The sequence below is a fragment of the Carassius auratus genome, chromosome 31 (genome assembly GCF_003368295.1).
Source record: "Carassius auratus strain Wakin chromosome 31, ASM336829v1, whole genome shotgun sequence".
Classification (NCBI taxonomy): domain Eukaryota; kingdom Metazoa; phylum Chordata; class Actinopteri; order Cypriniformes; family Cyprinidae; genus Carassius; species Carassius auratus.
Genome location: NC_039273.1, coordinates 16,963,107 through 16,988,598, shown reverse-complemented (window position 1 = coordinate 16,988,598; position 25,492 = coordinate 16,963,107). Strand labels below are relative to the sequence as shown.

The window sequence follows — 25,492 nt, the reverse complement described above, 5'->3', positions numbered from 1 at the left end:
ACCTGAATGAAGGGAAACAAGACTCCTGTTTTATTAGAGCTGTAAATGAAACTTTTGGTGCTATTATGCATCTGAAAACTCGACTGTACAAGTGTCATTATACACATGTACACAATTGTTCACATAAATGGAATTTCACATTGCCACTTCACGAATGTTGTTTTAATAAAATTATTTATATTCACATTAATAACTTAATGTTAAGTAATGTAAAGTAACTAATGTAGTAAAGTATATCTCTAGATGTCCCTAAGTAGAGTTTTTGTCAGATTTAGCTCATTTCTAGGGACAAATTTGTACTTAAAGTATAGTTAATTAGCTACACACATCACTGACACAGAAAAATTAAACAAATCTTCCAGTTACAGTACTTAATGAAAAAAACAAAGCTTACTATATTTCTATTTCTATTTTTGTATACTATGAATTTGATTTATTAAAAGAAAACTTTTAGAAAGATAATTTAAGACACTCTATCACAATTCCTTTATAGAGAATATAGTTGCAACTGTTTACACTGTTACAGTAAAGTTACTTTAAAATATTTTTTTTACTATAGCTAAATACATAAAAGTTTCATAAAAGGGTGCTTACAATAACAGATATTCAGTATCTGTTTCTCTGACATTCTCAACATTTGTCATAATAAACCAGAATCATACTGACCAGGCCAACAACTGTCAAACATGTATGTACCTACATGAATTTTATTTTATGCATTACATATTTCTGTGATCACTGGCTGTCCTGAAGTTTGCTGTGTAGGTGTTCTGCCATTGTGAGGTTGATCCTGTGGAGGGTGCTGTGATGCTGAGAGTACTCTTCAGCCAAATGCTGGAGAATGGAGCTGATCTGTGATAAGTGTGCAGAAAGGAATTAATATTAGTATTGTTTATTGGTTTGTGAAATCACTAGCTTCTGCTGTTCTCCACTTTGCCAGACTGGTTCCACTTGTACTGATAATAACACAAAACGTGTAAGATTGTTTTGAGCTTCTTAGAAGTCATTGCATCCAGGTGCATGCTCTTTAATCCCCATCATCATCATCATTATTAACTTGATAACATCATTAAAGTAGCTTTGCATGCTAGACCATATCACATGAGATGTACCAAGGATTTTCCTAATTTACTTTATCAGATAATGTTCAGTGGATTTTACACTAACCATTTTCAAACGCTCTTCCTGTTTCTGTGTAGCCAGCTCCAATGCCGTGTCTCCACTGGCCACTGGAGTGTACTGTCCATCCTTAACTGCCTGCAAGAGTTTCGCCCGACCCTGCAGCACGGGCAGACGAGACAGGTTCTGGAAAATAAAAGGGCAGAGAAACTTTGGTGATGGCACATAATCGGCACACAGTTACGTAACATAAATTAAACTTAAATGTTTAGAACCTACAGTACATCTAAATCCCCCTTGCAAACCATGCCCACTAGTGTTGATGTCTTAAAAAAGTGTTTAGATTGAATAAACATTCAAAAGTGCAAAATGTTTTTTCCTGCGATTGTGGTTCTTGTGGAAATTAAAGTCTATGCAAACACACAGTACGCTTGCTGCTCTGATGTGACTTGCATGTGGAGTAAAATCATCCTACATAGTTTGATTTAAATATAATATCACTGGTTCAGTAGGCACCACTGGATGTCCAGTATGCAAGTGCATGACATATTCTGTTGGTGGATGCACTGACTCTCTCTTTGGTTTCTTGTAGTGCGCTGAGGTCCTGGGTGAGAACCGCTCTGCTGTTCTGCAGTTCAATGAGATGCAGACGTTTGTCTCGGAGGCTGGAGGTCACAGAGCCCTGCTTCTCCTCAAGCTGGGCTATAACACCATCACATTCTTCTGTTTGCTGAACACACAAATAGTAAACAAGGCATAAGCTGGTATTAATAACAGATAAAACTGTCTCTAAATTCATTTTGTCAATGAAAACAACAGATTGTGGAATGTGCCATTTTATGACGTAACAGTGTGACCTGCTTCTAGATCACTGGCTGTTTAGTGCCGCCCACTGATGCAGTAATGCATGGTCAATAATGAGGGAGGCAAACACAGGTCTAAGCTATGCAGAAACCAAAATTTATCTTTACATTGGTTTCCTTCTGATACCAACATTAGGAAAGAATGGATGAAACTAAAAAAGGATGCTGTGCTGACTATATTGGATCCAACATTAATGTCACACCACACAAGTGTGAGTGCGGTTTTTATGATGTGATCACTATTGCTTTGCCTGTTATTACAGATTGTTTGATATGCACTTATTATGCATTTTTGACCTTAATCACAACAGCATATGTCTATGAAGGATGTAGGCTGTCAAAAATGCACAGCTGCTAGCAAATCAAACCAGTGGGTGTTTACTTCCGAGTCTACAATCCGCCACACCTATTCAAACAGAGCATTTCAAACAGACCCTGCTGTTTTGAAGGGGGTCAAAACAGGACAGAAAATATTCTATTACTTCTTTTTTTATGTAAAAAATCTTGATAACATCATTAGTGGACCTAAGAGAACAGTAAAAAATATAATATAAAAGGCAGTACATGACCCCTTTAAATAAAAGTAAACTGAACACAAAAAAAAAAAAAACTAAAAAACATTTAATTAATTAAAATAAAAAATATAAACTAAAATATGTTTAAGAGAAAAAGCTAAGGAAACGAAACAAAAATACATCTTCATGGCTCAAAGATAACTAAATATATTCATGAAAATATCTTAAACCTTAGTTTTTAGTTTTTCAAAATAAATGAAATGATCCCATTTATTACATAATTTATTGTTGCTTATTATTATAATAAATACTGATATGAGTTCAAAACCCAAATTATGCAAAAATATGTTTTAATATTTTGATTGCGACCACCACTGACCAATCACACTCAAGTATCCCAGAACTGATTTTTCTGAAATTGTTAATGTTAGTAATTCTACTAGAAAGTAAGTATAGAAAAAAGCACACTGGAAGTAGAAAAAGCTAAAAGTACGATTAATAATGTATAAAGTGGAAAGTATGAAAAAACTAAATGAATGAATAAATAATATATTTTAAAAACGAATATAAAATGTTTTGATACAGACACACCTTCTTTGCTTGAAGAATCTTTCTGCGGAGGCTCTGGAGAGTGTTGTGATAGTCACTGTGTGTAAGCTGCTTATGGTCAGAACGTGCCTGAGCCTCACTCCGAACAGCTATTGTCTCACGTCTGGCCACCACTGACTCCATGTCTCTCAACAACTTCTCCTGCTGCTTCATCAGTTGAGCATAACGAACCTGGACACATACAATACTTAACATCCATTCAGATTGAAACCACACTTTGAAGTTACTTTCACAAATACAAAGTTATGCACACACCTCCATGCGGTGAATCTCTGCTCTCATGGTTCGTATGTCTCCTTGTCCAGTGTCTGAATCTACAGCAGAGCGAGTCTCTCGCATCAGCTGAGTTCTCTTCTCCCACAGCATGATCTGACGCCTTCACACACACACAAAACAGTGGAAACATCAATATAGTGTTGATTCTGTAGGCCTATTATTATACTGATTCTATACATTGTGGCTGTATGTATAGCCGTGCCTCTAACCTAGTGACCTAGAGATCGTAACAGCATTTTGGGGCCAAGGGCATATGAGTCAGCTGCTTACTCATCACCAATAATGCCCAAAAATGTTCCCTAGGTAGGCATTTAATTTGGATTTGGTAAACATTTACATTTTACATTTACATTCAGTCATTTAGCAGATGCTTTTATTCAAAGCAACTTACAAATGAGGACAGTGGAAGCAATCAAAGTCAACAAAAGAGCAATGATACACAAGTGCTACAACAAGTCTCAGTTAGCTTAAACACAGTACATGTAGCAAGGGCTTTTAAATAATATAATAAATAAAAAGAAAACAAATAGAATAAAAAATAATACAGAAAGCTAGTGTTAGAGGTTTTTTTTATCCTGCTTTGGTAATTGTATGATAAATGAAAAGAAAACAGATAGAATGCAAAAAGATTAGAAAGCTAGTGATCTTTTTTCTGATAAAGTGTATCCAGTTAAGTCCTTTTACAATTGACATTGTTCTTGCATGATTTATAAGTTAGAATGTGGTCATTTTTATAAATGTCCTAAACAGAAGTTGATATTTATAGTGGCTGAACAGAATTATGCTAATCAAACCAAGAATGTACTGTATCCAATGGCAAGACATTAGAACAACAGCTGCAGATGGAACAGCAACAATAAAACAGAAGTAAACTGTTAACTGCTGTAGCCAAAGAATGCAAAAATCACTAAAAAACAACAGAAAGGACAGGGAAAAGGAGCATTCAATCATTTATCAAAGTTACCAAATAAGCCATTTAAAAAGCAAAAGAAGGAAATTAAATGGACTGTGATTCAACCTCATTCCATAAAACAGTAAAGTAAAGAGTTACAGTACAATGCCATTAGGTAGCAGTTTTTTTTTTAATGCTTTTTTATTTCTAACCACTAGAGTGGTTAACAACAACAACAACACCTGGTTAGCACTTTACAATAAATTAAATTAGTTAACAAATTTAGTTAACATGAACTAAGCATGAACAATACTTCTACAGCATTCATTAATCTTAGCTGATGTTAACATTTACTAATGCATTATTAAAATCAAAAGCTGTGCTTCTTAACATTAGATAATGGACTGAGAATTAACATGAACTAACAAAGAACAACTGTATTTTCAAAATAATAAAAAATTATTAAATACTGTAATAATTGTATTATTAATAATTTGTTCATGTTAGTTAATACATAAACTAAAATGAACTAATGGAATCTCATTGTAAAGTTTTACCAACATCTGTTCATTGTTAATTTATATTAGCTCAAATCCATTAAAAACATTAACAGATACAACATTTGATTGTAATAATCTATTAGTAAATAGTGAAATTAACAATAACTAAGATTACTGACTGCTAGAAGTACAGCGCTGGGAAAAATTAAGAGACCACTCCAATTTTTTCTCAAATCAGCATATGAATGAATGAATTCCTTTTAATTACATTATGCCATGTACAAATAAAGTAGAATAGCTTCTCTTTAACGTACATCACATAATACACATACAGCAGAACATTAAAAAGTTCAGTTGCACTAAGACTTACATTCAACACAAATAAATAAATAAGTGCAGAGTTATATTGTATACACAAATTGTATTACACAAACCGACATTTACATAGTAATGTAATTAGATGAAAATAATAACTATTGACCATGCCAAAAGAGTTGAAAGGAAAAGTTTAAAGTTTTCAAAAGTAGGGTTCAATTTTGGCTTTACCGGGTGAGTGATACAGGGAGAGTCAGGTTGCTTCGAGGTTGCTTAAAATCTCAAAGACTGTGGTTCATAAGAAAAAGGTCAAGCTGCAGACATTGGCAACAAAGCTACAAATCGGCAGAGAGTGACAGATCGGCAGAGCTCACCTCCACTGAGTGGCATGGAGACCAACTACATGATGAAGTTTTGTATAAGGATTTGTTCCATTTTGTACTCAATGAACCAACTAAATCATTTTTACCTGGATGGGAGTTTAAGGGCAGTTTAAGGGACATCATGGACTATATTATGTGACTCTCCGTTCACTGTTGGAGAGGCAGAGAACAGCATTGAAGCCGCAGAGTCTCTCCACAAAATGGCTGCCAGCCCAGTGCCACTGCACAAGATGGCCGCCAACCCAGCGCCACTGCACAAGATGGCTGCCACAATTTGGACAGCATTGAAGCCCAAAGTCTCTCCACAATATGGCTGCCAGCACAGCGCCACTGCACAAGATGGCCGCCAGCCCAGTGCCACAGCACAAGTTGGCTGCCAGCCCAGCGCCACTGCTCAAGATGGCTGCCAGCCCAGAGCCACAGCACAAGATGGCAGCCAAAATTGATCTTCCAGAGTCAAGTCAGTTCCCCATTGATCTTCCAGGGCCAAGTCAGTTCCCCGTTGATCTTTCAGGGTCAAGTCAACCCCCGTTGATCTTTCAGGGTCAAGTCAGGTCCCCGTTGTTCTTTCAGGGTCATGTCAAGTCCCCGTCGATCTTTAAGGGTCATATCAGGTCCCTGACGATCTTTCAGGGTCAAGTCAGGGTCAAGTCAGGTCCCCGTCGATTTCCCAGAGTCAAGTCAGGTCCCCATCGATCGTCCAGAGTCAAGTCAGGTCCCCATCGATCATCCAGAGACAGGTCAAGTCACCGTTTACCTTCTAGAGTCAAGTCAGGTCCCCGTTGAACTTCCCGTTGACCTTCCAGAGTCAAGTCAGGTCCCAGTTGAACTTCCCATTGACCTTCCAGAGACAAGTCAGTTTCCCGTAATTTCTTTCAGGGTCAAGTCAGGTCCCCTTCGATCTTTCAGGGTTAAGTCAGGTCCCAGTTGAACTTCCCATTGACCTTCCAGAGTCAAGTCAGGTTCCCGTTGATATTTCAGGGTCAAGTCAGGTCCCCATCGATCTTTCAGGGTTAAGTCAGGTCCCCGTCGATTTTCCAGAGTTAAGTCAGGTTCCCGTCGACCGTCCAGAGTTAAGTCTGGTCCCCATTGACCTTCCAGAGTCAAGTCAGGTTCCTGTTGACCTTCCAGAGTCAAGTCGGGTCCCAGTCGATTTCCCAGAGTCAAGTCAGGTCCCCGTTGATCGTCCAGAGTCAAGTCAGGTCCCCATCGATCATCCAGAGACAGGTCAAGTCACCGTTTACCTTCCAGAGTCAAGTCAGGTCCCCGTTGAACTTCCCGTTGACCTTCCAGAGTCAAGTCAGGTCCCATTTGAACTTCCCATTGACCTTCCAGAGACAAGTCAGTTTCCCATTGACCTTCCAGAGTCAAGTCAGGTTCCCGTTGATATTTCAGGGTCAAGTCAGGTCCCCATCGATCTTTCAGGGTTAAGTCAGGTCCCCGTCGATTTTCCAGAGTTAAGTCAGGTTCCCGTTGACCGTCCAGAGTTAAGTCTGGTCCCCATTGACCTTCCAGAGTCAAGTCAGGTCCCTGTTGACCTTCCAGAGTCAAGTCGGGTCCCTGTTTACCTTGCAGAGTCAAGTCGGGTCCCCGTTGATCGTCCAGAGTCAAGTCAGGTTTCTGTTGATCGTCCAGAGACAGGTCAAGTCACCTCTGACCATCCAGAGTCAAGTCAAGTCACCATTAACACCCATGACACGGACAATGGTCCGTGACACACAGTCAGGTCGATCAAGGTGTGGATGGAGGACCACCAGATCAAGACCCTGTCATGGCCAGCTCAATCTCCCGACATGAACCTGACTGAAAACCTATAGAATGTGATCAAGAGGATGATGCCTAGCTGCATGAATTTTAACCCTAATCAAACACACCTGAGCATGCTAATCAATATTTTCGGGATAATTAGAAAATCACAGGTAGGTGAGTTTGATAAGGGTTCTAGCTAAACTCTGCAGCAGATTGGCCCTTCAGGGGAAGATCTGTGGAACCCCGATTTACGAACTCTAAGTTTAAACATAAGTATTGTGTTGTTTAAAAACTAATATTAATTATTTGAGGTCTGTAAACATTGCCTCTTTTTTTTTCTTTTTTTTGACTAGATGACATTTTCTGCAAATAAATGCTCTTAATGACAATATATTTACTTGGACTCTTGTAGAAATGTTGTCAGTAGTTTATAGATTTTTTTTTTTTTTACTCAAACCCATACCTATAAATGGTAAAACCAGAGAATCTGATATATAGTCTAGTAATAGTAATAGTAATAGATAATAGTCTCTTCATTTTCTTCCAGAGATATCAGTGTTTCCCACAGACTAACACTATGTGTTGTGGCACTTCCCCTGGGGGAAATATATATGTATATAATGTAAATATAAAACAGCAGACGGGCTTATTGAAAATGCAGTTTGACTCTCTGCCAGCAGGAGGCACTTTTAGAGCAGCAGAACTAGCGGTTTCCCCTGTAATGTTTGTAAACAAGCAAACGCTGTGCTCATAAACGCTACTTCATAAGGCATTAAAGGAAAGATTAAATGACATCAAAATATTTCAGAGGATCGGTTCCCTTCAAAGATACATTCATATAAAACAACCGCTCTACGTTTTGATTTTGAAACATGCAGTGTTCATCTTTATTCAACTAAGTCAAAGCCTTTTGAAAAATCTATTGTAGCGGGCCACGACAAATAAATCAAGTTATGGGTTCATACATTGTTCATGTATTAGTTCGTTACATAATGTAGTTAACTAATGTTAGAAAATTTAACCTTATAGTAAAGTGTGTGTGAAGTTGTTATACTCACTCTGCCTCCACTAGGCTGTTTATAAGTCTCTCTTTCTCTTCATTTAACCCCTCCAGCTTCAACTGAGTCTCAACCGAATCCCTTTCAGCCTCCTACACACACAAGATAGATACAAAATAAACTGTTTAAAATATCTTTTACACAATAAAGGCCTGTTCACACCAAGCAAGATATGATAAAACTATAATTCTAAAAATCTTTCTCAATATTAAAGAGTTCATAACAATTTTTTTCCCCAGCTTATGAACAATGAAAACACTGACAGCCAATCAGAATCAATCCTGCTGTGACCAGCTTGAGAGTTTAAAGCGGCAGAGGCGCATTTGTTTAGAATAAACGGACGATATCATTGGTTGGTGTGGAAACTAATATTGTTATCTTTATAGTTATCTTTATAGTTATCGTTCTTGGTGTGAACAGGACTAAAGTCATGTGACTAATATTACATTTCTGTTTAGATCAGGGTTTGTCAACTTCTGAAGTCCAATGCCTTGCAGAATTTAGCTTCAACCCTATTCAAACTCTGCAGGACAATGGACCTTAAGGGCCATAGAAGTCTTCCACTCTACATTATCATTATACTTGAAGGCCACATACACACTGGAAAGTTTAAACAGTGACAACCACATTTAAAGTGAATCCATTAAGTAATCATTCCATTGTGTATGGAACACTGAAATTGTGTTGATTGCCATATTTCGACATCACGGCTATGAATGAGAAACATGATTTCCAAAAGTGCAATTCGATATTTTTGACCAAAGTAATATTAGGTACCAATAGGTAGCATACATTAATCTGGCTATTATACAGCATGTCTGCTGAGCCTTTAAAATTAAATGTAATACTTTTTAAGGACTAGCAGGGACCCTGTTATAACTAAACCACCATTGGCAGCAAGCTGTGCCCTGGGCTAGACTTGAGATTTCACGGCTGGTGACAGCAACTTTAGAGTTAATTCTGTTGTAGAATGCTGTTATCACTCCTTTAAATTACTGAACTTTATGTATAGAATAGGATTAAGCGCAAATGCAGTGACAACCAAATTTTTCACTGCAGTGTGTACATGGCTGAAATAGCTGCTAAAACACAATGGGATGTATTGTTTAGACTTTAGAAAATTAATTGCTAAATATACGATCAAGTTTATTTGTGTTATAGATAAGGAAATGCAGTATATTGATTACTACTGATCTTTTGTGTATTTACTAGTACACTTTAAAAGATAAAAAACTGCCGTTTGTTACACAGTAAATTACTGTAATCCCAAAGGAACAATAGTTTTTTCTTACTATACGCTGTGAGATCTGGAAACTAATGCATTATAGGTGACAAAATGGAAAGAGTAAAAGCAGAACAACACACAAAAAAATTTATGGATAAGGTCAAGACCTGATTTTCACAATATTAAGCTACACAGCACATAGTGTTGTACCTTGAGTCTCTGTCTGAACTCTGTCTCCATCAGACTGTTGCTCTGCTGCAGGGCTTGATTCAGATCACTGTTCTTATTGAGTAGGGAGTTTAGTTTGACCATGTCTGCCATGAGGGCTTTAATCTGTTTTTCCAGATCTGCCTGCTCACGCTGATCCTGCTCCATCTCACCTGATAACACACACAAATGCAGAGAATGATATCAATAATGTATATATTTCTCTGACTCATTGTATTACTTTGTTTGTTTGTTCTCTTTGTACAAATGGCAAACAAAAGCTTTCCATATTAATTGTACTTAAGGTACTGTATAGTTCAACAGGAAATGAGCAATTTCTCATGATTTACTCACTCTCATGTCATTCCAACTTTCTTCTAACAAATGAAGATATTTAGGGGAAAACATTTAAAATGTATCAGCCTTTTTTCTCCATACAATGAAAGATAGTGGGGTCCAGCGTTTTGTTTTTGGAGCCCACTGACTTCAACTGTATAGACAAAACAGTTTATAATTCTTTTAAATATCTTACAGTTTTGGAATAACATGATAAAGAGCCAATTATTACACATTAAATGTACCAAATGTACAGAGTCAGTGAAAAGTGGTGCATACTCTCTCTCCTGATCTTGCTCTGTTGCAGTATTGTGAGTTGTGTTTGTAGGGTCTGTACAGAAGAGCTGTGGGCCTGTTTTTCTTGAGTGAATCGCACTAGCTCCCCCTGCTGCCAGAGCCACAACTGCTGCTGCTCTTTAATCTCAGCACCAACTTCTTCCAGCTTCTTAGACAGAGTGGCTGCACGGATCTCCAGAGGACCTAGGTCTTCATGCTAATCTCACACACAATGGAAAGTTTAAATATAGAGTATATATAGTAACTTTAAAATTAACTGAAATAAGAGTTGAATACAGTAACCCGAAAGTGCAATTAATCATTAGCATCACCCGAGAGGAGAGATGTCTGTGTCTTATTCAAAACATCCATAGATTAAAACATGTATTGATTGTGAAATGTGAGCTCTGACCCCAGTACTGGACACAATATCCTTGATCTTCTTGTTGTAGATGCTGATTGTGGCCTGTCTTCGCTCAATATCAGTGACTTGTTTAGCAATCTCTGCCTCGCGAGAAGAGAGGAGCAAATGACGCTGGCTCATTTCTTGCTCAAGTTCAGCTTGAAATGCAGCCAAAGATTCCAGATGTGTCGCCACCTCTTGCCCCTCCAGAATTACTGCATTGATGTCATTCTCTAACTTAGTTAACTGGGCCTCCTGAGAAAATACACAAATGCAAAAGTTTGAATTGAACATATCCAGGTCAAACTACACATAGAAGATCTTTTTTTTTAAAATCATCACACAACTTACAAATGATTATCTTAATCATTAACAATTAAGAAAAATAATTCGTTGAGTGGTCAAGTCAAGTATCCTATATATTTATGTAGCATTATATACAATACTGATTGTGTCAAAGCAGCTTTACAGTGTCAAACAGAAAAACGAGTGGTGAACATTTATGGGTTAGCTGACAACATCCTACCTTTTCTCTCCTGTGCGCTGCGGTTTTATCGGCCAGTCGACGTGAGTACTTTGCTGCATTTTTGTGGGTAAGTTGCTCTTGCAGCTTGTTCATGATCTGGTCTTCCAGATCCACACGCACTTCAGACTCTTTCTCCATCTGCTTTCTAAGACCCTTGATCTCGGACTGAAGACCCTCGTGGTCCTAAAAAAAAAGAGAGATAGATATAACATTTCTTTTAAGAAAGACAAAAGCTTTTGACCCGTGCTCATTAACCTGCACTCATCAGGTTATTTGAGCTGAAGGTTGACATGAATGAAGTACCTCACGCAGTGTGCTGAGGATCTTTTCTGTCTCCTGCAACATTCGTGTATATGTGCTGTACTGGGCCTGCAAGACCTCCTGATGGTTCTGGGAATGTGTGATAAGTTTACGTGAGGTGGTGCAGTCATTTTGGGCCCGGTTCAGACGGAGAGTGAGACGCTCATTCTGCTCTTCTTCCTGTGTGATGGACTTTTTATAGCCCTCAATCTCTGTGTCCAGAGAGCGCACCTGATCATTGGCCAACCTGGAGGAGGGACCATCAGTACAAATCAATACTGTTGTTTGGATCATAAACACACAGAAATCTTAAGCATTATGTTCACCTCAGTTCCTCCTGCATGGCAGTGTAAGCCTCATCCCTCCTCCTCATCATTAACAGGCTGCTGTTCCATTGCTGGAGTAACTGCCTGTGTTCAACAATCACAGAATCCAATTCTAGCTGCGCCTATAGCACACACACACACATAGCCACAGGTGACCTACAAATGTTATTTTCTTGTAGCATATGCCTGGCAGGGTTGTACAGCATTCAGAATTTCACTGAGAAGGCTTTTAAAATTCCAATTAAGTTTCTGAATCTCAAATTAATTTGAATGGAGATACAAAAAGTATGCAGAACTGATCATTAATATATGGAAGTACAATTAAAATCAACAAAAATTATATATAACTTTTTTATAAATTTAAATAACTGCAATGTAACACCAAAAGGAATTTCCCAGGTTTAAATAAATATAATAATAATTAAATAAGTTTCTAAATAAGAGTTAAAATGAAATGTTTTATAGGCCTTACAGACAAACAAACTATTTTGTTTTAAATTCACCAGTTTGTACTTAATAAATATACACTACAGTTCAAAACTGTGGGTCAGTGAGATTTTTTTTCTGAAAAATTGAATAATTTTATTTAGCAAAGATGGATTAAACTGGTCCATATGGTCAATAATAAAATATATAATTTTACAAAATATTTCTAATCCAAAGAAATGTTGTTCTTTTGAACTTTCTGTTCAACAAAAAATACTGAAATAAATACTGAACTATATTTTGAACGTTTATAATAATAAAATGTTTCTGGAGCACCAGATCAGCATATTAGAATGTGATCCAGAAGACTGCTGAAGATTCTGATTTGCCAATAAAGGAACAAATTACATGAAATGAAAATAAAAAATTAATTTTAGTAATATTTCTGTTAATATTTCTGTTAGTATTTCTATAGTTCTGTTTTTACTGTTTTTCTGATCAAATAAACAGCATTGGTGAGCATAAGAGACTTATTTTTTTATAAATAGATAAATAAAAATAAATAAATAAAAACTATTTACCAGCCGTAAACTTTTGAGTGATAGTTTAAACTTTTCATTAAATTATACATATCTGTACTTTATCTAATGTGGAAGTACAATTCATTTCTCTTTTTTTATTACTGATCGATGTCATGAAATCAGAGATGAAATCTTATCTATCTCACTTTAATTCCAGAACCAATGGTATTAAATTAACTAATTATGGACCAGTATTGAAATTCACTCAAAAAGTCAGTACTGTTGCTCCCAATAATGTTTAAATTTGATCATAACCAAAATTGTGATGTCTCAAGTGAAATGTGTTAAAAGTTCTTTAAAAAATCATAACTTTGAGTGTGTATGCTTCACTTGATCTTTTGTGGACGTGTCTAACCTCAGAAAGAGCTTCCTTTGCAGCTTTTGTCTGCTCAGTCTGAGTGTTGTTCTGAACATCATACAGAGAGATCTGCTCTGAGAGCTTTTCCACATGCTTGGTCAAACGCTCAACATAAAGATCCTGACAGAGAGAAAGAAAGAGAGAGACGCTTAAATGAACATACTGTATAATAGAGCTTCAATGAAATGGAGAGAATATATACAGTATTGTTCAAAATAATAGCAGTACAATGTGACTAACCAGAATAATCAAGGTTTTTCGTATATTTTTTTATTGCTACGTGGCAAACAAGTTACCAGTAGGTTCAGTAGATTCTCAGAAAACAAATGAGACCCAGCATTCATGATATGCACGCTCTTAAGGCTGTGCAATTGGGCAATTAGTTGAATTAGTTGAAAGGGATGTGTTCAAAAAAATAGCAGTGTGGCATTCAATCACTGAGGTCATCAATTTTGTGAAGAAACAGGTGTGAATCAGGTGGCCCCTATTTAAGGATGAAGCCAACACTTGTTGAACATGCATTTGAAAGCTGAGGAAAATGGGTCGTTCAAGACATTGTTCAGAAGAACAGCGTACTTTGATTAAAAAGTTGATTAGAGAGGGGAAAACCTATAAAGAGGTGCAAAAAATGATAGGCTGTTCAGCTAAAATGATCTCCAATGCCTTAAAATGGAGAGCAAAACCAGAGAGACGTGGAAGAAAACGGAAGACAACCATCAAAATGGATAGAAGAATAACCAGAATGGCAAAGGCTCAGCCAATGATCAGCTCCAGGATGATCAAAGACAGTCTGGAGTTACCTGTAAGTACTGTGACAGTTAGAAGACGTCTGTGTGAAGCTAATCTATTTTCAAGAATCCCCCGCAAAGTCCCTCTGTTAAAAAAAAGGCATGTGCAGAAGAGGTTACAATTTGCCAAAGAACACATCAACTGGCCTAAAGAGAAATGGAGGAACATTTTGTGGACTGATGAGAGTAAAATTGTTCTTTTTGGGTCCAAGGGCCACAGGCAGTTTGTGAGACGACCCCCAAACTCTGAATTCAAGCCACAGTACACAGTGAAGACAGTGAAGCATGGAGGTGCAAGCATCATGATATGGGCATGTTTCTCCTACTATGGTGTTGGGCCTATTTATCGCATACCAGGGATCATGGATCAGTTTGCATATGTTAAAATACTTGAAGAGGTCATGTTGCCCTATGCTGAAGAGGACATGCCCTTGAAATGGTTGTTTCAACAAGACAATGACCCAAAACACACTAGTAAACGGGCAAAGTCTTGGTTCCAAACCAACAAAATTAATGTTATGGAGTGGCCAGCCCAATCTCCAGACCTTAATCCAATTGAGAACTTGTGGGGTGATATCAAAAATGCTGTTTCTGAAGCAAAACCAAGAAATGTGAATGAATTGTGGAATGTTGTTAAAGAATCATGGAGTGGAATAACAGCTGAGAGGTGCCACAAGTTGGTTGACTCCATGCCACACAGATGTCAAGCAGTTTTAAAAAACTGTGGTCATACAACTAAATATTAGTTTAGTGATTCACAGGATTGCTAAATCCCAGAAAAAAAAAATGTTTGTACAAAATAGTTTTGAGTTTGTACAGTCAAAGGTAGACACTGCTATTTTTTTGAACACACCCCTTTCAACTAATTGCCCAATTGCACAGCCTTAAGAGCGTGCATATCATGAATGCTCGGTCTTGTTTGTTTTCTGACAATCTACTGAACCTACTGGTAACTTGTTTGCCACGTAGCAATAAAAAATATACTAAAAACCTTGATTATTCTGGTTAGTCACATTGTACTGCTATTATTTTGAACAATACTGTATATAACAACTTTTATCACATTAAAGCAGAATCACTGGAATTTTCTGGTTTAAATAATTATATGAGAATGCATAAAGTGATTGATAGAAAAACACATTAAATGCAAACATTTGACCACAGTCATGTGCTCTAAAACTCCACCTGCTGGTGTTTACGCTCCTCTGCCTGAGTTCTCTCTTTCTGGGCTTTGTGTGAAGCATTTATTATGGCTTTGACATCTGAGTGCAGGTCAGTATTGGCCTCCTGCATATAGAGCAACTTCAGGGCCAGACTGTCCACTTTAGACTGTAGATCCGAGACTATAAAGAGGGCACAAATGTTTAAGGTAAAACAAAGTGAGATTCAATTGAATTTAACTTGTTGATTGTCTAAAGATGAAGTCTGCACTATAAGAATTGTAAAATAATGATTTTCAAATCATTTTTGCTATCTGCTATTGTTTAACAGGTAGTCCACCCCCCAAACAATGTTTTAAGCTGAAGCACTAAAATTACTAACTGGAAATAAATAAAAACTACAACTGAACTAAAACTAAACTAAAATAAATCAGACTTTAATAGTAATATTTAAACAACAACAACAATAATAAATTACAAAAGCATAAAAAAACACTGAGAAAACAACAACAAGAAAAACACTGGTTCATAGATCCGTCTTTTCACCTTGCATACGTTGTTTGTTGGCCTGACTGGCATTATCTTGGTACTGATTTTTTACCCCATCCAGCTGGTCTTGGGCCTGTCGTCGCTGAGAAGCAGCCTGTGCATTGGTCTCATGACTTGCCTCCAGAGAGGCCTGGAGTCTGGCCAACATCTCATGCACCATGTATACTTCTTCGGCAAGTTTGTGACGTTTCTGAGCCTCTCCCTTCTCCACTACTATCTGCAGCAGAGCAGTAACAATTAGTTTCCGTAGCTCTTGTTTTTACACAAGTGTATGCATATATTTCCCAAAGTACAGAAGAAATTTGTCATTTCTGCCCAGAGTGCATGTGTAGCTATACAAAAATGGATCATATCAATAATTCGAAGAGGAATGTACCAAGAGTATTCACCAGGTTTTATTTATTTTTTATTTTTTTTCTATTACCTTCTCGCGGAGCTCAGTGTTCAATCTCTCCAGCTGATTACTGAGGTTGTTTTTCAATGCAGACTGGAATCTTTTCATTAAAGGCTGATGGGTACAAATTGTGAAGAATAAAATAAGGGGTATGAGAATTATTTTTTTTTTTTTTTTGCTTTGGCCAAAAAATGTAATGTCAAGTTTACACACATGCTCAGGATCCAGCACTACAAGTTCTTCCTCTTCCACATCTTCCTCTCTGGCTCTCTCCTCTGCCTCAGTGTCACTGATCTCCAGCTGGAGGGAGTGCTGTCCACTGGTCCCAGCTTCAAGTCCACTGGTCCCAGCATGATCAGAGCCTCTGTCATAATGGTCTGACTGCTCCATTGATTCCCGCTATGAATAAAATCATTAACAAACATTCACTGTACTACATTAAAACTAACTTAGTTCATGCTGCAAGCCCTGATTGCTGGTACAATGGGAAAACTAAAGCAAAAAGCTGTTTTTAACTCTGATATGTCTTTAGTGTTTAGAGTTAAACTGATACAAATATAAGGTCTGTGTATGAATCTAGACCTCCTTAGGTTCAGTAAATTCATCAGGAGCCTCTTCCTGTCTGTTTATCTGATCTTCCGACAGACCTCCATCACACCCACCACCTTCCATCTCTTCATAATCAAAAATAAATGACCGTAACTCAACACAGACACTTAATACAGGACAGTACAGAGTAATTGCATTTGAGATCATTTTAAATTATCACCTGTTTCTTTTATATCCTAGTCCTGAGTGGCAGAGAGCTATTATGAAGCAATATGTCCTCAAAGTTATAAAAATGTATCGTTCAATTTGCAATAATGTCTGGTATCACCATTTAGCAGTGCGAGATCCTTTCTCAGCGTTTCTTTTGCGTCTCCGTTGCCAGGAGACGCCACACTTCCGGATTCGCTGCTCTTTATAAATTATACAATCAGTCTGGAAAGAAAATCTCTAACAGCAAGATATAAAACATAGTAGAGTTTTTTTTAAATTAGGGTTACCTTTATTATAACTTCGTTGAAATATTGTTTGTTTACCTTCTTTGAAGAATATGTATTTCCCTCCCACACAGTAGGTGGCAGTGTTGTGCTTTCAACTGGCTCTAGACAGCGCCAAGAAAGCGGAGCTCAAGAGGCAGTGCACACTTACTACGAAGAATGGATACAAGGAAATCAATATAGTGAGCTTGATCAATGATTACACTCCTGTCGGTCAGTATTTTAACCCTGTTAAATTATATGCTCTCTATCATACATGGAAACGCTACGTTTAGATTTTCGTATTACGTTCGTGTTAACAGGCCAGAGTTTCATTCATAGATTAGCTGACATGAGTGGATATGTCAATCACTTCTAACAAAAAACATGAAAAAGAATAATACCATAATAGTACAGTGATGTGTCGTAGTATTATGACCATGAAAAGCGGTTTCATGACATGTAACGTTACTGTAGTATTTTAGTCATTTAGAATTCCTTTCAAGTACCATGTACATGAACATGAGCTTCATTCAGCAAATCCAGGGAGCCTATAAAAATATTTGAGTGCAGTCTCTTCTGTTTTTTGTGAATTTCCAGGAGAGATGAAGGTTAAAATAAAGCAGTGGAATGGTGTGGCGTCCTGGTTGTGGGTAGCCAACGATGAGAACTGCGGCATCTGCAGAGCACCTTTCAACGGCTGCTGCCCAGATTGTGGGTAACCCGATTTAACTTTACCTAGACTGCCACTTGTGCCTTTTTGTGTGTGTGCCATTTTGTCATGAAATCCTGTTACTGTTTCATTTTAAATTGTTCTGTGTAGTTGAACAAAACATATTCAACGTAATAAAATGAAATGTACTCTCTGGTTTTAACAGGTAAGGTCCCAGGAGATGATTGCCCTTTGGTTTGGGGTCAGTGCTCTCACTGTTTCCACATGCATTGCATCCTGAAGTGGCTAAACTCTCAGCAAGTACAGCAGCAGTGCCCAATGTGCCGTCAGGAGTGGAAATTTAAAGAGTGAGCTCGCCCATCAGGCAACACCTGGATTTTCACTGTGATCTCTGTATATATTCTTAAATATGATTTTTGGACAACTTCTATCACAGTAATTAAGGTTTTTTTTTTTTTTCCTTTTCAGGGGAGACACTTCCTGAGGAGATTAAATAAATTCACACTCTCAGATTGATTCTTCTGTATGTTTTTTATACAATAGTATATTTTACATCGTACAAATGTAGTTTTGTGATTAAATATCCCACAAAATGAAAATATACATGGTATGGTTTTGAAAAAAGAAGCTGACATTACAGATAAAATGACAGAATTTTGCAGTCCAAGGAACAGTAATTTTAAATTATGAACACAGTACAGAATGTTACAGGACACTTACAATGGTATGTGTTTGTGCATATCTTCAATAACTGACATGAAATTCACACAATTATATATATTTTTTAAAATTGAATCAACTCTTTTACCTTCATACCTTCTTTTTCCTACGTGTCTATATTTAATTGTTTTTCAGAATCTATACTTTATTCAGAGGAATAGAGCTACATGAAAATAACATTTTATATATCAGAGGACTAAAATAAGGTGTGAGGAAAGTTGAACCACTGATTCAAATTGCCCCACAATTACCATTTCTGTGTTTGCATATCATCAAAATGGTTAATTCAAATGGTAGGCTTGGAATAAAAAACTTCAAATATATAGCACATTTCCCCATACGCTTCCCTTAATCACAGACCTCTAGATATGATTGGCCACTTCCTAAGTTTATTAACATAAAAGAAATACAAATAAGTCTCTAGATACTGGGTTCAGAACATTACCTATGAGCAAATTGTACTCCAATCTATTAATTTTGTTGCAACGTAGTATAACTACTTTAAAAAAAAAAAAAAAAAAGATTTGTATATTTTGTTTCGTTAATTATTTTGTTGTTTTGATGTTAAAAATCATAGATAAAAAAAAACATGCTTTTTGACGTACACTTTGATGCGTTTTTAAAATAGCATAAATAGAGTGATGTAGGGATGACATATTTTTGTAGGCTAAATCCTGAAAATGAGTTTCTCGTTTCTATTGTCCTCAATTCAGTGGGTATTTGGTTAAATGCCTGAAATAGGATAACCCAGGCTCAAACTTTTTCTACAACATAAAATACATCATCAGTATTTTATGTTGTAGAAAATTTAGATTTTTTATTTTTTAATGAGCTAACATATGGCTAAAGGAGGATTTCGGGGGTCATTAAACGTCTCAATGTGAAACAGGAACAGGAAATATACTCTACATCTAAATTGTGTTAATATGTGAAAATTATCATTATGAACAAAACTTAATGAAATAACTTTTGTTAGTCTTAGAGCTTGTTTTCTGCAATGGATAAATCCAGGAATTTGTCACCTACAAAAATACATCATCTGTAGCACTCTATGGGCAAATTCCCAATGGCTTTTTTGAGCCCTTGAAGTGCACTTTTTTGAAGGAGGCGTCATTTGTATGGACGTTCCAAACAAAAGTGAACAACTGAATTGAAGGGCCCTTCCAGAAGTCCACTATCGAAGGAAACATGCAATGGTCACTTCACAAAAGTGATTTCCACTTGTGATATCTTCGGTTAGGAGACTTCACATACAATCAAAAGTGGAAAAGGGTGAATTGAATTTGTCTTTAATGTTATACTAAATGTTTTTTGCCAGTGATAGAAATATGATTTAAGATGGTAGTGTAAGCAAGTTTAGTTTTGTAAAAGTTCACTAGTAAATTAGACACAATTAGACAATATTTGAATAAAATAATAATAATATGAAATATTTATTTGCAACAACTGATGAAGTGCTGAATGCTGCACGTACATGCAGCTTTTGGCATTTGGTCAGTCATTTCCTTTGCCAAAGGAGTTCTAAAAGCTTATACTAGACAGTAATGTCCTGCACCCTTCAAAGAACGCACTTCAAGGGCCTGTCCTTCAAAGGGAGTAGGGCATAGGGATGCTTACTGCCGTTTGGAATTTGACTTTCTTTTATGTAAAGCACTTTGAATTACCATTTTGTACGAAATGTGCTATACAAATAAACTTGCTATATGAAATGCAATGGAGATTATAAGAACATATTTGAAGCAGCAACATTTGTCCTTAAATACAGGTCAAAGATGTTATCAGTGAACAACTTTGATCATTTAAAAAATATTAGGGATTGGCAAATAAATGGCCTGAATAAACATCAGTGCACCAGGCAAGATATTTATGCTGTATTAGTCTGTATGCTGGATAAATCCAATAGTTTCATAAAGACTTTTTGGGGTCTTGTGTGTTTTTCCTTTTCATATCATTCAAGTCCACTGGTGTAAAAGCTGAAGAGTAGAAACAAACAGTTAGAGAGCATGCATGCACTTTCAACATCTTATTTCAGGTAAGCCTTTGGAAAAATCAGTTTTCATTAATTTGGTATTTAAGAAAAATAAATAAAACAGCTGTTCAAACAGCTTTGCCAAAATATTTCAACCAATATTATTCATCACTCTTATGTTCCTTCAACAACAAAATACAGTCATCAGGATAAATCAACCAGTTGAACATACAGCTTAGTGCAGGGTTTGGTGTCCTCTCCACATATTTCTGAGGTCCCTGATTATTGTTTTCATTTCCCTGGCATGTCTGCATTTCTCTCATGACGCGCTGCCAAGCTGTTGGAGGAAGAGTTGATATTTTAATTCACCCCCCCCAAAAAAAAAAATTCTCATAGAAATAGGATATTTTGATGGGTGTCTGACATTTGAAAATATTTCTTATGAGGCAACTTACTGTAATGAATGAATCGCACATTTTCCTCATGTGCTGGTGTGAGTAGTTCCTCAGTGTTGGTTGGGGAAGAAGCTCCAGTTGTCTGTTTGTAATTCTGAACCATTTTTAAAGATGGAGAGCTGCCAAACAACACTGTCAAAATCCAAGTTTACTATTGTTAAATTGACAGTTAAAGAGTTAATTTCCTGACTATTTGTGTGCTGTGCTCTCTATTAAGTGTCAAAGCACAAAACAAATGTGTATTTACATATGTTTATTATTATTACTATTATTATTTTTACATGGTTAAAACCTGAAATGTAGCTGGTTTTAGCTTTTAGCGCTGGTCAGTTTTTAAATATGCTGCCATCTTAGTTAATTACATAAATAATCTTATCTTCGGGAATTGTTTATTTAATATTTTTAATACTAGCTGCTCAGTTCAAACTGTAACAGCCAACTAGCTCGGAATCTAAACTATGCCGTAGTTTAAGGTCAGTCTCACAAACAAATACTAATTTGCCGTTGAATGGCACTAAAATAGCAAATGTGTTTTTACATTTTCCGATAACATAACGACATATTTTCGCAAATGATACCCGGCTAGCTTGGCAGGCTAACGTCAAAACCCAGAAACCCTCCAAAAAAAAAAAAAAACACTCGATGCATAAACAAGGGATCAATACTAACGTGACTAATATATTAAGGTCAATGTGACTACAGCTTTTGCGCATCTGAGACTTACAATGTGGCGTTGAAATCCGTTGTCCCAGCCAAAAAAAAACACACTTGTCAAAACAACGTACGATGATATGTCCAGCGGTGACAATCAGTGATGTCAGATTGGAGAACGAATCATTCTGTTGAATCGGATCTTTTCAATGAATCACAAAAAAAATCGGTTCGCCACCGACATGTGAAATTGTTGGACCCAAAGATATATATATATATATATATATATATATATATATATATATATATATATATATATATATATATACGTACGTATCTATGGTTGTATTGTTTTTATACAGTCTATGGGTTGAACCAGTGTGCTTTATTATGAAATTGCCACATTTAACCCGGAACTGTCTCTTGAAGACATGTCTGACTTTGACCCGAGATACAATGAGTGAACTTTGTGGAATTTTACCGAAAAAAATTCAATGGGTCGAAAAGTAAATGTAGTATTTAAATTGTTTTTTGTATAAGCTGAATCACGTATGTAACCGTAGAAGAATCACCGACTCTGTTTATGGATTCATTTATCACGTGTTTCAAAGGAACCGATTCGTAGAAACGTTTAGAGTTTTAGTTTGTTTAGAGCACATCCTCGGTAAACTGTCAAACGTGTTTGTGCCTTTCAGAAGGATTTTTACGTTTCTACAAAACTTATGTCTTTCAATAACAAGGGTCATACAACACTATTTCATTCAAAACAAGTGGCATACAAATATTTGGTTTTACATTGAAAAGCTGGAAATAAACAAAAAAAGAAAGACCAAATGCATAATACATTTTTCAGTCCGAAGCCCATTATGTAATATTAATTAAGTCTACTGTGTGAGGAGCTATGGACACAGACAACAGCTAAAATAAATCAGGCAGCATTGTTTGTATGTATAGGTATAAAAACATTTAATCCAGGCATGTATAAAATTAAGACTTTATGTACAGTAAAGTTTTATATGTAAATTGATTTTTTTAAAAATCTTACAATCACAGTGAGCTATCAAACTCTGTGCATTGATGTGCTACTTAAAAATCATGTCTCAAAAAAGCAACAAATTGACTGTCATTAGCATACAGCAAGAACACACTGCATTTTCAACTCTGAAAGAGTTCCTTCCTGCCGGAGGCAAGTACAGCTCACATCCTATCACTGTCCCTGGTCCTAATGCGCAGGACCAGACAATTATGACTGGACACTCTGTCAAGGTGTCTCAACTACCAGCTCCACTGCATACACAGTGCCTGTTCCACACCTTTTCTGGCTTTATCCCTTTAACGTGGCAAATGGCATAAAAGAAGAATGCAATCAGAACTTCAGTGTCAGGCAAGATCAGTCACCACCGACGCCAAAGAGTTCAAGCAGCTCTTTGCTTTCTGGGTCAATGAGGTCAGCAGGCTTCTCCCCACAGTCATTTTCAGCCTCAGTGTCTGCACCCAAAGAAAGCAAGTACCTGAAACAAACAAACAACAACAAAACTTTCTTTAAATCTTTCACCAGTTTCTTAACAGATTTGGGTCCACTAATCATGCACATTTTACATTACATTAAATTAAGAAATCTGCTTACTTCGCTATTTCTGGAAAGCCATCACTACAGGCCATATGGAGGGCAGTCCATCCATCCTCGTCCCTCTGGGTGATGTCAGCCCCAAGGTTTACCAGAAGCTTCACACACTCCAGGTTTCCAGATAGGACTGCTTCATGAATGGCTGCCATGCCTGGGCAATCAGCAAGGAGAAAATGTTAAAGGACAGGCTCAGACAGCTCAATTATCAGTGGATTAAAGCTTCAGACAATTTTGATTATGATATCAAATAGACAGAGCTGCCTAGACAAAAAATGGTATTGCTAACTATTAGGACAAATAGTCTGTATTAGTAACCAGGAAATGTTTTTGGGTTCATAACTGCATTTTAATTACTTGCATGCAGAGTATATAGTTGAGTCTGAACAAAGATTTACTTTCCATAGCTGGTCCAGTTGAGTAATCAAGTAGTTGATTTTCCTACCTGAATGATAGATAGTGTCCAGATTCACTCTTTTGGTTCTAATGAAGCGTCCGATTCTCTCCAGCTCTCCTTCACGGACATAATCCTGAAAAACTATATCGTTGGGAAAGTGAACATTGCGAACAGGTTTGATGGAAGGCTGTGAATGAAAGCATGATACTGGTCTAGTGGCATTTGGTTTGCACCCCTCATAGCACATCTTCTGGGAAACTGGACACTGATAGTACTTCATTCTTTGATGTTCTTGTTCCTAAAATTGGATGAGATATTCCAATTCTCAATGTTCAGCACAATCAGAGGTCTTCAGAATTTCTTCTTTTCCAAGGTGCTTGTCTTGAAAATTGCAGCTGTCTGGTTGTTTGTTTGTCTCTTGGCGTATAGTACCTTCCTAGATAGTCGTTCAGAAGTTGGTCTGATGTCAGGGCTCTATGTGTACCCTATATATACCCCCCTCTTGACTAAATTAAGAGACTGTCATCTCATAGCTCAGATTACTGAATTGGAGGATGAGTGACCAGGAGTCACACCCCTACAGTTCTCAGCCAACTTAGCAATGAGATCCATGACCTCAGCTTGTTTTCACACACCACATTTAAAGCAAGTCTTTTCCCCTCCCCAACTCCTCCACAGTGAAAGGGCTATAAAAATGGCTTATAAGTATGGCCTGCCAAACGTGAAGGCCATGAAGGACATGTTGATGGTCACAATTAGAATTTGAAAATAACACTTGAATAAACAGCTTGCTGTTTATCTTTGTTTATGCTCTTGCTCTATTTGCAGAGGACTGTTTAATCACATTAATATGTCATGATCTCTGACAGCAGGCCTGACAGTGTTTTCTACTTTAAATCTACCTGAATTTCTATTTTGGGAGCTGAGTTATTATTACTCAGCCACTATTATTACTTAGGTCCAGAAGTTTCTACATGTTCTGAATATAACACAGGGTAAAAAAAAAAAAAACACACACACAAAATATATATATATATATATATATATATATATTTTTTTTTTTTGCCACTTTCATGAAATTAAGAACATCTCTTAGTCCGTGAGTGTAAGATAGAGGGTGAGGGCTCCACTAGTTCAACAGAATTAAATGCCTAGCCAAAAGAGTTTAAAGGTTAAAGTCTGAGAAATGAGAATTAAAGAGTAGCTAGGTGGGAGAACCCCATAAACCAGTAATTGAACACAGTGGGATATTCAAAGTGGTAATGGCTGACAAGACAAAAATTGCATCCAAAAGAATAGCAGGGCCAGAACATTTGAATTAGAGTGACCAGACAATGCATAAGTTATCAGAGAAAAATTGCCAATAAAAAATTATATTCACTACTTTAATGAATATAAACGAGTGGCCTTTAAACAACAATCCACACCCAGAATGGTCTCCAAATCTGAAGGGAGAAGTACATTTGCATAGTCACAAATTGGTAAATATCTGAAAAAAAAGGCTTTTAGTAATATTAAACCAAGAGATAAAATTATATATATAAAAAATAATATTAATAATAAATGTAAAAACACTTTTGATATAGAGCTTAGCAATAGAAACCAATACCTCCAGGAAACATAAGCACAGTCCAAAATGGAGGGGTAAAACAAAGGGTTAGAATGTGTTGAGGACAATAAGAGGGTATTATGAAGGCCAAAATTTTAAGTCTTTTTTTTTTTTTTTTACAATGATATTTAAATTTTTCATTTGGGACAATGTATATGGCAGACATAAAAGAGCAGCCAGGGAGGAGAACTTACGAGACATTATCAATGTGCAGCCAGGAAGGGGGATGGACAAAGCT

The 25,492-nt window shown here is 36.8% G+C and overlaps 3 protein-coding genes across 5 annotated transcripts; 1 reads left to right on the top strand and 2 right to left on the bottom strand.

The window, feature by feature from the left end:
- Positions 1–675: 675 nt before the first annotated feature.
- ccdc40 (coiled-coil domain 40 molecular ruler complex subunit) lies at positions 676–17,223 on the bottom strand. Of its 2 annotated transcripts, XM_026213909.1 has the most exons (20): positions 17,181–17,223; positions 16,904–17,093; positions 16,717–16,808; positions 16,348–16,533; positions 16,165–16,248; positions 15,738–15,957; positions 15,217–15,374; positions 13,241–13,363; positions 11,879–12,000; positions 11,556–11,799; positions 11,253–11,435; positions 10,736–10,981; positions 10,327–10,540; positions 9,715–9,884; positions 8,280–8,371; positions 3,362–3,482; positions 3,089–3,277; positions 1,691–1,849; positions 1,168–1,305; positions 676–852 (listed from the first exon to the last, which is right to left on the bottom strand). In XM_026213909.1, exons 3-20 carry the CDS (start codon positions 16,804–16,806, stop codon positions 736–738), a joined length of 2,856 nt encoding a protein of 951 aa, XP_026069694.1. In that variant the 5' UTR covers positions 16,807–16,808; positions 16,904–17,093; positions 17,181–17,223; the 3' UTR covers positions 676–735. The 2 variants fall into 2 exon arrangements, with proteins under 2 accessions (XP_026069694.1, XP_026069695.1); XM_026213910.1 differs by lacking the exons at positions 16,717–16,808; positions 17,181–17,223 and having other exon boundaries at positions 16,904–17,056.
- Positions 17,224–17,254: 31 nt separating this feature from the next.
- anapc11 (APC11 anaphase promoting complex subunit 11 homolog (yeast)) lies at positions 17,255–18,345 on the top strand. 2 transcript variants are annotated; one of them, XM_026213911.1, is made up of 4 exons: positions 17,255–17,390; positions 17,757–17,870; positions 18,035–18,176; positions 18,298–18,345. In XM_026213911.1, the coding sequence occupies exons 2-4, from the start codon at positions 17,762–17,764 to the stop codon at positions 18,311–18,313; spliced, it is 267 nt and encodes an 88-aa protein (XP_026069696.1). In that variant the 5' UTR covers positions 17,255–17,390; positions 17,757–17,761; the 3' UTR covers positions 18,314–18,345. The 2 variants fall into 2 exon arrangements, with proteins under 2 accessions (XP_026069696.1, XP_026069697.1); XM_026213912.1 differs by lacking the exon at positions 18,298–18,345 and having other exon boundaries at positions 18,035–18,180.
- Positions 18,346–22,566: 4,221 nt separating this feature from the next.
- On the bottom strand, positions 22,567–24,126 carry LOC113050685 (protein phosphatase 1 regulatory subunit 27). The gene is made up of 3 exons (XM_026213907.1): positions 23,694–24,126; positions 23,252–23,402; positions 22,567–23,135 (listed from the first exon to the last, which is right to left on the bottom strand). Exons 1-3 carry the CDS (start codon positions 23,923–23,925, stop codon positions 23,015–23,017), a joined length of 504 nt encoding a protein of 167 aa, XP_026069692.1. The 5' UTR covers positions 23,926–24,126; the 3' UTR covers positions 22,567–23,014.
- Between the last annotated feature and the right edge of the window lie 1,366 nt (positions 24,127–25,492).

Bases quoted from the DNA above. Each gene is read 5' to 3' on its own strand.
- LOC113050685 (XM_026213907.1), bottom strand. From the start codon at position 23,925: ATGAAGTACTATCAGTGTCCAGTTTCCCAGAAGATGTGCTATGAGGGG. The intron at 23,403-23,693 runs GTAGGAAAATCA...CTGATTGCCCAG, and splicing joins GGACACTATCTATCATTCAG to GCATGGCAGCCATTCATGAA. The intron at 23,136-23,251 runs GTAAGCAGATTT...TGTTTGTTTCAG, and splicing joins GGCTTTCCAGAAATAGCGAA to GTACTTGCTTTCTTTGGGTG.
- anapc11 (XM_026213911.1), top strand. From the start codon at position 17,762: ATGAAGGTTAAAATAAAGCAGTGGAATGGTGTGGCGTCCTGGTTGTGG. The intron at 17,871-18,034 runs GTGGGTAACCCG...TGGTTTTAACAG, and splicing joins CAACGGCTGCTGCCCAGATT to GTAAGGTCCCAGGAGATGAT.
- ccdc40 (XM_026213909.1), bottom strand. From the start codon at position 16,806: ATGGAAGGTGGTGGGTGTGATGGAGGTCTGTCGGAAGATCAGATAAAC. The intron at 16,534-16,716 runs GTCTAGATTCAT...TTTTATTCATAG, and splicing joins AATTTACTGAACCTAAGGAG to CGGGAATCAATGGAGCAGTC. The intron at 13,364-15,216 runs GTGGAGTTTTAG...TCTCTCTGTCAG, and splicing joins AGGAGCGTAAACACCAGCAG to GATCTTTATGTTGAGCGTTT.